The sequence below is a fragment of the Cinclus cinclus genome, chromosome Z (assembly GCF_963662255.1).
Source record: "Cinclus cinclus chromosome Z, bCinCin1.1, whole genome shotgun sequence".
NCBI classification, from domain to species: Eukaryota; Metazoa; Chordata; class Aves; order Passeriformes; family Cinclidae; genus Cinclus; species Cinclus cinclus.
In genome coordinates, this window is record NC_085084.1 from 59,460,189 (window position 1) to 59,472,788 (window position 12,600).

Consider the following 12,600-nt stretch of genomic DNA (forward strand, 5'->3'; position numbering starts at 1 on the left):
TCTAATGTGCATTCTTTCTTGGTTCATCACAAAGTCTCTTTCAGTGTACTTATTATGCACATATGTAGTATAAGTACACTACCCATCTTATTTCTTGCCTATGATGGCTTGTTTTGCTGGAGACGATGCAATACGGATTTGTGTCCTTCAAGAATAGTATCATATAGTAATTGAAGAAAAGTTAGGACACTGAGGACACTTCTTAGCGCCTTGGACTGGACAGTCAGTGTTGGGAAGGTGAGACAAAGAGCCATATAGCAAATTATCTGGGATGCACCGTTAGGAATCAAGATTGTTCCCTGTCTTCCGGGCCTCTGAACCGTTGTTAAGGCTGAGATGTGCAATGTTTCCACTGAGTTCTGTACTGCAGCAGAAGCAGCAGAAACTACTTCTCATGTCAAGTAAGGTGTTTTAGTACTAAAAGTAAGACTATAAAAAACCAGGGAATTACTGGCTTTTATTTTCACGGTTTTGACATAGTGTGTTCTTTCTCCTGTTAGTATGATGTATAAAAATAACTATATACATACATGTGTAATGTATATGTATATACATGTATATGTGTATATATATATATATACATATATATATATACACATTTTGGGGCTAAGTTTAAGATAGACTAGGTATTGAAAGCAGTTTCTTTGGAGTTTTCATGCCCCAACCTCCCCCTATTTCCCTACGTAGTTCGTCCCGGTCCCTCTTTACCCGTGAAATTTGGAATTTCTAAGATCTGTTCAGTACTCAGCCAAATAACGTAGAAGTGCAGCAGGTACCGCGTTCCTGACGTCGGGGTCTGGTTTCGCGCCCGCACTTCTCTTCCTTGGGGAGGCGGGAGCCTCGGCACTCGCTGTCGAGCGCTATCCCAGAGGGCCGGCCCGGGCCCGGGCTGCCCTTTCGCCCCTCGCCAGTCGAATTCACTGGAGGTTTCGTCGGGTGGGCGTGGGCTCAGTGTTTCCCGTCAGCCAGGATCGAGGTGCTCGCGTTCTGTCGCCCGCAGGCTCCTGGCAGTGTGGGACGCACCGGGGGAAGGCGGACGGCGGCGCCGGCGGCCCCGAGGCGGCCCGGGCGGGCGGAGCCGTGCCCGGCGCTAGGACCCAGCAGGACGCGAGGCGGCTCTTCGGGTCGGATCACAAATTCGTCGTGACTCAGTCTCTGCTCGGCGCGGAGGCAGCGGGAGCAGGTCGGTGTCCTGCGTCTATCCGGCGGCTACTGGGGTGCGTGGGGGGCACGAGAGCCGGAGCGGAGCGGTCCCCGCCGCGCCCCTTCCCTGGCCCGGCCTTCCTTCATCTCCGCCCGCCCCCGCCCGGGCCCTGCCGTGCTGCCAACCGCGGCCGCCTGTTGTCTGCTGTTTTCCAGACAGCCAAGATGGAGTACGAGTGGAAGCCTGACGAGCAGGGGCTCCAGCAGATCCTGCAGCTGCTCAAGGAGTCCCAGTCCCCGGACACCACCACGCAGAGAGCCGTGCAACAAGTATCCTTGGCCGAGGCTTGGGGGGCCCCGAGAGTGGGCCGGGGGCGGCCGAGGGCGGGCGGGGGTAGCGGGGCCTGCGCGGCAGCGGGGCCGGCGCTGCGGCAGCCGGGCCTGCCCAGCTCGGCCCGGCCGCGGAGCCGCCGCAGCGCGGGGGCCGAGCCCTGGCCGGAGCGGGCAGCCGTGGCGCGGCGTTTGAACCGCCGAGGTGGCCTGTGGACCGCGGGGCCGCCTTCCCCCAGCGGGCACTGGGCACCTGTTGCGATCCCTTAGATAAGGGCCGCGTTGGGTTTGGCCATAGGGGGCTTTTTTTATTTTAAAATTTATTTATTTATTTTCAAAGCATGTGCTCTGGCGCGTCTCCGCCGATATCCGCCGCTCTTTCGGGTTCCCCCGCCCAGCCCCCAGGGCGGCCGGGCGGGAACCGGGCCCTCGGCCCTGCGGGTCCCGCCGAGGGGGCCGGGGTGCCCTGCGCGGTGTGCCCGCCGTCCGCGCGGCAGAAGGAGGGCGAGCAGAGGCCTCTCGAAGTAATCTGGCGCCGGGATTCGAGGTGAAAGCCGTAGCTGGTGGGGGTAGTGCCGCTGGCAGAGCCGCTGCCGGCGCGACCTCGTGGGCCTGCTGGCTCTGACACTGCGCATTTTGGTACGTGATGGGGATGTTTTTGTTTGCCTGGAAGCCTGAGCCTGAAATTTAGCTCGTTAAAATTAACGAAAAAGGGGAGCTCTACAATATGTGGCTTCTTGTATTGCTTTGCAGTACATTTGATACTGGTGTTACGGATTGATGGGGTTTTTTTCACCTTCGCCCCTCCTCTTCCCCTTTCTCCCGCCCTCCCCTCCCCTCCGGTTACTCTTCGTTGTAGAAGTAATAATGAATAGCAAGGTTTTGAATAGTAAGGATTGAGAAAGCAAAACTTTAAGACTAATAGAAGCATAGGCCTTAAAAAATTTAAAACTATTGTCTCCTGCTCCTTGAGCTAGCCATAAGTGCTTTGAAATTTATGGAAGTAATGAAATTCTATGAAGGATATGAGTTTGTTATCTGGATCTCTTTTTATTTAAGACATTTTCTTGAAGGTCTCCGTAGAAGGCAACAGAATTTATTTAAGTAGGTAAGAACATATGTGTCTGTATCTACTTATATTAAGAGTTTAGCTTTAAGCCAAATTTTCTGCACTTCTAGACTTTTGTAGCAAATGCAGTGACTATCAGGAAGGCTTCTGCTCCTGTTTGAAAGGTGAAGATTGATTTCATCTTGATCATCTTGTTCTTTCAACTGTGTTCTAAATATTAAAAATATGATTGCTTTCATTGAAAAATGCTATACAGAAGAGTCTAAAGGAGTAGTGTTCTGATAATACCCCAAGCTTAAACCAGTGCTCTTTAGTGTATAAAATATCAACGTGTTTATAGAACAGTGTTTATAGTGTAGCTTTAGTGTAAAATTACATTTTAAAGCTTTACTTCAAATAATTTAATTACATCTGGTTTATTGAGCTATAGCTCAATATGCCGGATGAGCAGTATAAATGATGCTGTTTCTCTTGATGATGACAACTTGAACAAAAGTCCTTTCAACTGATGCTTGAAATTCTTTCAAAGTGATAGTGAAAACTCTGTGCCATGTCAATACCTGTGCTTTTCAGTAGGTCCTCATATGTTGGCTCGTGAAGGTTAGAGATGTGGGATAGTTTTAGCAATGTATTATATATACATCAGTTTGGGAGAATGGTCTAATACAACTTGACTGGCTGTGCCCTATAATGAAAAAAGAAATGCATGTAATTTGAGACTTTTTCCACACACACACACAAAATTGTGATGTCAGTTGTATTCTAGGATGCTGTTTAATAGCATGTCCAAGTAGGGTTGTGATTAATGGTTTCAAATATAAAGTACTTAGTCCATATTTTTTTCAGAAAAATCAAAAAAGCTGTGTGTTTATTCTGTAGTGCTGTTTCTTTATTTATCTTCTTCCTGCACACTTGGGTGTCTAGATGTCAAATGTAATGAAGTGGGAAGTACAGGTTAGCTAAAACCCTTTGTTAATAAAGTTTTAAAATGGCATGGTTTCAGATATTTTTTGAATTAATTTATTGTATGTTTCATGGAATACAAAAGGAAAAGTTAAGTGGGTGAAGAAGTTGTTAAGAAAAGTGGTCTAAGAGCTAGTCTTCATTTCTTAGAACAATTAAGTGTTTTCCCATTAAGTTTCTGTTAAACATTGCTCTTTGTGTTCTTTCTTCTCTTTTTTGATACTTTTTGATCCATTTGTTTGCACAGTTGTTGGTAATATTCAGCTGCCTGTTCCGGTCATGCAGCTTTACAGATTTTTTTAAGGTTCTGTTAATTTTTATGTCTGTCCATGGATTATTTTTTAGAGTTCCCCATAACTAAAAGCTATTGCTTCAGTAAGAAAATTGCAAAAACTGTTTTTAGGTTGTTCATACTCTGTATATTGTGAGCTTATAGTCACAGCTGATTGAAGTGATATTTGTACATAACAAATAGAACAATCTGTGTATCCAGAAAGCTATAAATGTTGTATGTAAAGATTCAACTTTCCTTAACAGTTTCTCTCTTCAGAAACTAGAACAACTTAATCAGTATCCAGATTTCAACAACTACCTGATTTTTGTTCTTACAAAGTTGAAGTCTGAAGGTAAGTTCTTGAGATAATGACAGTTCTATTTTACTTTTTTTTTCCCTTAAAAAAAAAGCAAAGTATTATTTCACTTCATAGAAATAGAAAGCTGACTCTAGTCAGTTTGCTGGTTGGCTGAGCTGTCCATTGTCATATAGAATTCACTTATGCACTCAGTGGTCTTTGTGGGGAAAAGAAGCTGATAATTTATTGGTACTTGCAGTATCAGCCCTAGAATGGAATCCATTCTAAATGGCCTATGAAATCTTCTGAGAAATGTTAGAGCATCATACATCTACTGGAATGCAGTAAAGTTGTGGAATAACTGTGATGAATTTTGACTATGTACATTATAAAACATACTGCTAAGTTCAATTAAGATAATTGTCTCCGTAGTAATGAGGCTGCTAAATATTTTGAAGACTACATATTTAGAGTTGTCCAAAGATGTCTGTAATAATCTTCATACAGAAGATTTAATTGTAGTAAAATACAGTTAGAAATCAATCATGTTATATTGTTGCGGACATTACAGTGCAGACTGTATATGGCATAGTGCATAGCCTCTACTAGTTAGTAAATTTATCCAATTCTTCAGTGACCAGGTGCATGGAAGATTGTCTTCTCAGTGTGCTACAGCTATTGCTTTGAGGTCTTTGATAGAGAAAGGAAATTTGTTTCAAGATCTGCTTTAGCGTATCTGTTTCTTCACACTTGTTTGTAATAGTGTTTGGTTGTTTGGGTAGTTTTCTATGTTTTTTCCTTTAGTGTTCTGCTGCTAGTGCTTTTTCTGCTATTTGATGTTCCGTGTCTTTGTGAATGCTTGCTTTTTCCCTTTGAATAAGATTTTACTTATGTGTGGCCATGTACTGTTCAAAGAATTGTCAAGAGCGTTTGTCTGCATATTAAGTATGGTTTTGGTTGTATCAGCTTACTTCAGGAGGAGAGAAACGGAGAGAAGTATGAAAGTATATTTTCCTGTTTGAAGACTAGAGTGTATCTAAATGCTTTTGTGTATTCTCTGTAGGAAGTCACCTAATAATCTGTAAAGTCTTGGGGGAGTACTTTAAGTCTGAGAGCATTTTAAAGACTTGAGTCAGCCAGGATACTAAATCTCTGAATAAGGTAGATACCATGTCCTTTATAACCATTACCAGAAAAATTTAAAGCTAAGCAATTCCAGTAGTGGGATATGGAATCTTTACAAAAGATGTGACAAGAAGGATGTTTCACTTTTCATTTTGTCCACAAATTTGTGTTCTGACACTTAGACAACTTCCTAATTTCTCTTTCTTCATTCAGCATTTGAGCCTGAGGTTCCAGATTGTCACAGATGTTTGGTGTTTAGTGGTGTGTCAAGATCTGTCTTCTTAACAGAATTATTTCAGTTATTCAGTAGTTATCTTTTTCCTTTCTTGTGTTTAATCACATCAACCTCTGTAGAATTGGATGAAAAGTAGGATGTGCTAGCTGTTACAAAATGGTTATTTAATAAAGCTGTTTTATCTGGGGGGGAAAAAAAGATGGTTCCAGCAGGTTGAGGGGCCAAGCAGGTTGGGAAGAAGTAGCAAGTTAACTTCCAAGGAGAGAGGTGTTTAGGATCAGATTGCACTGATACCTCTCACAAATACAGCAGGTGTTTTGTGAGACTGTTGAAAAGCATCTGTTACTTTGGTGATGCTCTTGTCCTGCATCATGACATTTTTAGAGTCATAACCTTTTGTCCAAAGCAACTGTTTTTTAAATTTGTATTTCTATTTCTGTAAATTTGTGAAATATTGAAGTGTTGGTATTTTTCAAAGCAGTTTCCAGATTCTAAATTCTAAATATTCAAATTCTGCCTTGCTTAGGTAGGACTAATGAAAAATAGCAGAAGACTGTTGTTTGGATTTGCTTTGAATCCAATCAATAGCCCTTCACTTCCCTCATGCTCAAGTAAGGTAATGAGACTGTAAGAACTGCTGGTCAGCAGTTACAATACATGGGTGGACTCACTCTAGAAGATACCTTTCTTCAGTACTACTGAGAAAGCATTCTGGTTTTTTTCCCTCCTGAAGCGGGTTCTGTTGGCTGGCTGTCTTTACAGCCTTGCCACAGACCAAAGCATAGATATTCATAATGTTAGAAGTTCATGGTCTTATTTTGTTCATACTATTCCAGCAGAATAAACAATAAAAAATAGATTTAGAACAACTCTGACAGCTTATTCAATAAGAATTAAGGTGTTTTTCGTAGTCCTGTAGGAAAAGATCTTGGGTTGGTAGCAGATGGAACTAAGCTTTGATTCAGGTTTTGCTACTGTTGGAAACTTTTGCTGTGAAAATGGGGCTGAAAGATACAGCTCCTGTCATTTGGTTGGTTAAAATGTGTGTTAAATAGTATCATTCTACTGCAGTGAAGTAGCACCAATTTATCTTTGATCTGCCTCTCTGTGGACAGTTAACTTTTCAAGAAGACTTCTTTTGCAGCCACAACCCTTCGTTTACAAAACCGGCTTTCACTGAGCCCTGCCTATAAAATACTTAGGTAAACCTTATGTGTGGGAAATGTGCTTTGCTCTACCACCGTTACTATTCAGTTGAAAAAGCTGCTACCTTCTTTTCCTCTAGTCTTAGTTCCATTAGGTTTCTAAATACTTGTGACTTATTGGTTTAGGACTTACCGTGATAATCCTATGTTTAAGTAGGTGTTTTCTTGGTTTTGTTTTTAAATTTTTCTGGGCCCTGTCAAAGCTTGTAGGCCTGGGTCTTCCTGGAAGCAGGAATGCCTTGCTGCCATTTCATCAGTGAAAATATGTGGCCTACTTTGCTGATATAGCATGTATGTGCCCGAGATTTAAATACTTCATTTCTTTCTTCTTGGTTTTTTGGGTTTGTTTTTTTGGGGGTTTTGATGGTTTTGCTCTGAGTTGACTTGTTTTTGTTTCGTTGTTTGGGGCTTTTGTTTGTTTTTTTTGTTGTTTGGGGCTTTTTTTTTTTTTTTTTTTTTTGGGGTTTTTGTTTGGTTTTTTGTTGTTTGTTTGGGGTTTTTGTTTGTTGAGGGGTGGTTGGTTATTCTGATTATTTTAAAATTAATGTGCATTTCTAAAGATAGAGTTGCGAATCTGGATGAACCCCAGTGTTAAGAATATCACAATATAAAACTTGTTAAGGAAACAGCATTCAGTCAGATGGTAGGCAGGCTGATGAAATAAGTTCCCAAGCCATTAAAGCTTAGGATATAGATCTCTAGAGTATACTTCCCACAAAGTATGGTGCTTAGATATCTTCCTTCAGTAGGTAAGATGGAGTCCAGATTAACTGAAAAGTAGTCTGAATGAAAAAAGCGTTGTTTTGCTAATTTATCTGTAAACAAAAATATTACTTGTAAGCACTGTTACTGTAGTTGTTCCTTCTTGGATTGGAAAGTGAAAAAAACATCACAGATAATGTAGTGACATTGCCCTATCCTTAGTGTTGAGTTTGTGGTTTTGTTTTTCCAGAGTCCCGTGAGGTGAGCTCAGAATCCTGTAGTCTTCTGTATTCTGTTTAAATTTGTTTTCTGGAGTCGTGTCTGCGTGTTGCTTCTCAGATAATTTTCTGGGTTTTGTGTGATTGACTGGAACAGCCCAGTGCTGCATGGAAGCATCAGTTCTGCCTCTGTTGTTGCATTTTTCATTTAACTGCAGCTTCTCTTCTTTGATCCAAGTCATGCATCTAAATCCCCCTTTCCTTGATTGCATTATTGCATCCCTAGTCCAAGTATGTTTCTTGGAAGGAAAGTAGAAGAACATATTTTCCTAGTTTCAACCTCTTTGCTGTCCTGCTAAGACCCATTCGAATCTCTGCTTAAGGTGTACCTCTTCCAAGGTATATGAAGCCTAAGGCAGGTCAGAACCCTAGGTTTCATAATATGGACAATTCATACTGCAAGCAGAAGTACTGAGTTTGTTTCAGACTTCGGAAAGTTCATCATTACAGTCAACAAAGTTGCCTGCATAAAAATTTGCTTTGTTTATGCCTTCTGTAAATCAATGCTTGTAAGATATTTCTTTCTCCCTCTACTCTAAAATAGACAGAAATAGCACACTTCTTAATTTGCATTGTCCTGCTGTAGGACAACTTAATCAATTTCCTGGTGTTTTCTGCTTTGTTTGAGTCCAGAATTACACCACACTTTATTTCAAACAGGATCCTGAACTTTGTGAATGGGAGATGGATGTGGCTTGCACTAAATTATCAAAAGATGATGCCCATTGTTATTCAAAAGGACATGGTTAGTTTTGCATCATTTTTTTAAAGTTCTGTGTGCTTATTTCCCCCCCCCTCCCCGCCCCCCTTGTTTGCTGGGCTCTCAGCAGGTCCTTATGCTAATGGATAATATTGACAGAAGTGAAGATTGGTCCTGATACTTTCTGCTGGCTGGTATAACTGCAGTTGTCTATTCTTTTGCAGTTACATAATTGTGATCTTGTGAAGGTGCTTTAGTGCCTGACTCTTCACCCCATCCAAGCATGGGAACTCTAGTATTTATTCTCCACGGAGTGTTATCTCAGTGGATTGATTGGTCACAGTCAGTGGTGTAAAGCTATTGCAGTCAAGGATCAGAGTCCTTAAAATGATCTCTTATTCTGAAGGTGAATGAGCTGCAACTGAGAGCACTGCTTTAGCACAGTTTTTATCACAGGCTTTATGGGTGGTCTTTTGAGCATATTTCCAAAATACTTTGGATTTTTTTATAAATCAGCTGAAGATAGAAGAGCATGGTCTCTGCAGTTCTTGGTCTTGTTCATGTGGTGACCCAATAATTCAAAGTACTTGACTTTGATCTGGAACGTTACCATGGAGACAGGTGCTGTCCCCACCCTACTCCTTCCACTCCCTCCTCTTCCAAGGTTTTATTTCAACAGAGTTTTTTACAGATGGTAATTTATGTTCTGGTAGTCATGACACTGATAATTAATCTAGTTCTGCACATATAATTCAAAACAGCTTTTTATGAAATATTACTGGAATCCACAGTGGTCATGTGGGTTTGATATGAATGTTTTCTGATGAATCTTGGAATTTCAACTTGATCCAGAGAGCAGTTTTCATGAATTCATTCCATTTCTTGGAATGGATTTTCAATTAAATGGATTTTCAATTCAACATTCAGTGGAATTTCTTAGGTCTTTCTTGGCATGTTGGTGTTGAAAGATAATTGAAGCTGAGCAAGAAAAAGACCATGATGTGAGATTACATGTCAGTTTGTCAGCCCAACTCAAAAAGACATTTCTGATGAGAAGGATTAATCCAGAAAAGTGACTCGGGAGTTGTAATTGTTAAAACAAAGGCTCCGCCTGGTGCAGTCACACTCCATATCATTATTAAATATACAAAAATAATTGTCAACCAGTGAAGTGGATTGCATTGCCATTCAGAAATCAAGTCAGATTAATGTGACTAGCAGTTTAAAATGGTGCATACTCTACATAGTGTCCTACTTAACAACAGCACAGCATTTTCTTAGAAGTTCAGGTACATGACGAATTACCAAAAAAATTACTTTTACTAATCAGTGCATAAATCTAACAGTTGAGTTGCCTAAATATCTTAAGGCAAAGAGTAGAATCATGGACTATTCTGAAGGGACTCATTCACAAAGTTTATCGAGTCCAGCTCTGGGCCCTGCACAGGATACTGCAAGAATCACACCATGTGCCTGAGAGCACTGTCCAAATGCTCCTTGAATTCTGTCAGGCTTGGTGCTGTCACCACTTCTCTGAGGAGTCTCTACCAGTGCTCAGTCACCCTCTGTGTGAAGAGCCTTTCCCTAATATTCAACCTAAACCTTCCCTTACACAGCTTCAGTCCATTCCCTCAGGTCCTGTCACTGTCACCACAGAGATGTGATCAGTGTCTGCCCATCCCCTTCCCTGCACAAGGAGAAGATGGAACTGCAGTGAGGTCTCCCCTCAGTGTCCTCCAGGCTGAACAGACCAAGTGACCTCAGCTCCTACAGCTCATACAGCTTCCCCTCAAGACCCTTCACCTTCCTCCTGGCCCTCCTCTGGACCCTCTGTAGCCTTACATTAGGCCATTGTGGCACCCAGAAGTGCCCCCAGCACTGGAGGTGAGGCTGCCCCAGCTCAGAGCAGAGCAGAGCAGGACAATCCCCTCCCTTGCCTGGCTGGTGATGCTGTCCCTGATGCCCCCAGGACACAGGTGGCCCTCCTGGCTGCCAGGGCACTGCTGACTCATCTTGAGCTTGCCATCCACCCAGATCTCCAGCTCTTTCTGTGGCATGCTTTCCCAGTTTCCCAATGGCACATCTCATTCCCCAGTCTCTCTACACATCCAATGTTGCCCCATCCCCAATGCAGAATCTGGCACTCTGTTAGAAGTTCATACTGTTGGTGACTGTCCAGCCCTCAAATACATTGAGGTCTCTCTGCAGGGCCTCTGCCTTTGAAGAAGTCAGCAGCTCCTCGCAATTTGTTATCATTGGCTGACTTACTTAGTATATGTATTATGAGATAATTAATTTTCTAGGGTTAGTAAAAATTCCATGGCTTTCCCCAGTATGCTTGCTAATTATTCCTTTCTTTGCTTCTTTAGGGATTTTGTAGTGCAGGTTTAAGGAAATTCTTCTCCTAACAAATACTTCTTTATTTCGAGTCTTGAAAGAAGACTCTGAATTGGATTGTGGATTTGTTACATGATTCAATGCTTCAGAAACACTTTCCTGGAGCTCCTTGTTAAGAACATCTAGAATCAAGAGTATGTGATATCCATTGTTATTTCTTTCATTGTCCCTGAAACCCATACAAGGAAAGAATTGCTATGCCATTGTCTGAAGTTCAAGTAGTCTTGGATGAGATCTGTTTTGGCCTTAAAATAAATCTTTAAATGTAAGGTATAGGTATTTAATCAGCTGTCTAGCCTTTCCTTAATGTTTCTTTACAAGCTGAATGTAGTCTGCTGCAATGGGTATTTTTTGTATGGCTTTTTAAAAAGCAGACTCTCATACTTAGTGATGTTTGGGTTTTTTTTACATCAAACCTAAATGTACTTAAAATGCTAGTATCAGGCATTCCAATGGGGTGTTCCCCTACAGAAGGCAAAAGTGTTGCCGGTGTTTCTAAATGGATTCTGTTCACCAAGCAGTATTTGAATCAATGCACTTCAAGGGTGCTTCCTATTTGGAAGGCTGTATGCTGGTGATTTAAGCTCCTAGGAAGCAATATCACCACCTTTTTCTAGATTTTAGGAAAGCATACTTACTGTGAGGCATTGGGATGATAAAGCTTTTCGGCATGTATGTTGTCTTGCAGTGCTGGGCCAGATGCAATTGGCTAGCCAGCTGTTTTCATAAAGCCAAATCTGCTTCAATAAAGGAATGCCCATTATCACTGCTCATGTGTAAGTTGAAACATCTTTCCTTTAGTGTCACAAGACAGTGAAACCTAGAAGAAAAAAAACCAAAATACTTTTAGTACTAAAAATAATATCCACAGTATGTTTTACCAGCTCCAGAATTGAGTATCTTTACTGTCCATAGAGAAGGCACATCTTGACTCCACAGTTTCATGCTAATACCAGTAATAGGATAAGCATTACTACTGCTTTTGCAAAGCGCTTTAAACTCCTTTCTTCTGTAATAACATAATACATACTCTTCAATATCCCCATGAAGTTCAGGCCTTCTGCTTTCAACAGCCATTCAGGTGCTATGACAGAGTTACATAATTGTCAAAGAATGATAGAGTGGTTTAGGTTGAAAGGGACAGTAAAGATTAGTTCCAACTCCCCTGCTATGGGCAGGGATGTCACTAACTATATCAGATTACTCAGGGCCCTGTCTACCCTAGAACAATTTCAGGGATGAGGCATCCACTACTTCTCTGGGCAACCTGTTCTTGTGCCTTAACACCCTGTGACTAAAGAATGTCTTCCTAACATCTAATCTAAGTCTCCCCTCTTTTCTTTTAAAAATCTTCTCCCTTGTCTCAACACTATCTGTCAGTGAAAAAAGTTGCTGTCCCTCTTTTAAGTACTAGGTCTTCCCAAAGTGTTGTCCTCTGCACCCTTAACAATCCCATGTATCAGGCTGTCTTCACAGGAGGGGTGTTCCAGCCCTCTGATCATCTTTGCAGCCCTCCTCTGGACTTGCTCCAATAGGTTATTGTCCTTCCTGTTCTGGAGACAATAGAGCTGGATGCAGCACTGCAGATGGGGTCTCACAAACACAGAGCAGAGGGAGAGAATCCCCTCCATCACCTTGTTGGCCATGCTGCTTTTGATGCAGCCCAGGATCTTGGCTTTATGGGTTGTAAGCACACATTGTTGGCTCATGTCCAACTTTTCATCCTCTAGTCCTTCTCCACAGGGCTGCTCTCACTGGCTTCTTCTCCCAATCTGTACTCATGTTTGGAATACCCTGACCCAGGGGCAGTACCTCCACTTGTTGAACCTCATGAGAGTCTCATGGACTCATTTCCCAAGCTTGTCCAGGTCCCTCTAGATG

General features: G+C 42.0%; 1 protein-coding gene across 2 annotated transcripts in view; it reads left to right on the forward strand.

Annotated features, from left to right (window-relative positions):
* The first annotated feature begins 1,153 nt into the window (after nt 1-1,153).
* TNPO1 (transportin 1) overlaps nt 1,154-12,600 on the forward strand; it is a 54,280-nt gene continuing 42,833 nt past the window's right edge. The window contains exons 1-3 of one of the 2 annotated variants that reach the window (XM_062512991.1): nt 1,154-1,183; nt 1,360-1,473; nt 4,056-4,131. In XM_062512991.1, coding sequence (XP_062368975.1) covers nt 1,369-1,473; nt 4,056-4,131 — 181 coding nt within the window. In that variant the 5' untranslated portion in view covers nt 1,154-1,183; nt 1,360-1,368. Of the gene's footprint in view, nt 1,184-1,359; nt 1,474-4,055; nt 4,132-12,600 lie in introns of those variants that run through there. The other variant, XM_062512990.1, reaches the window with a different exon arrangement.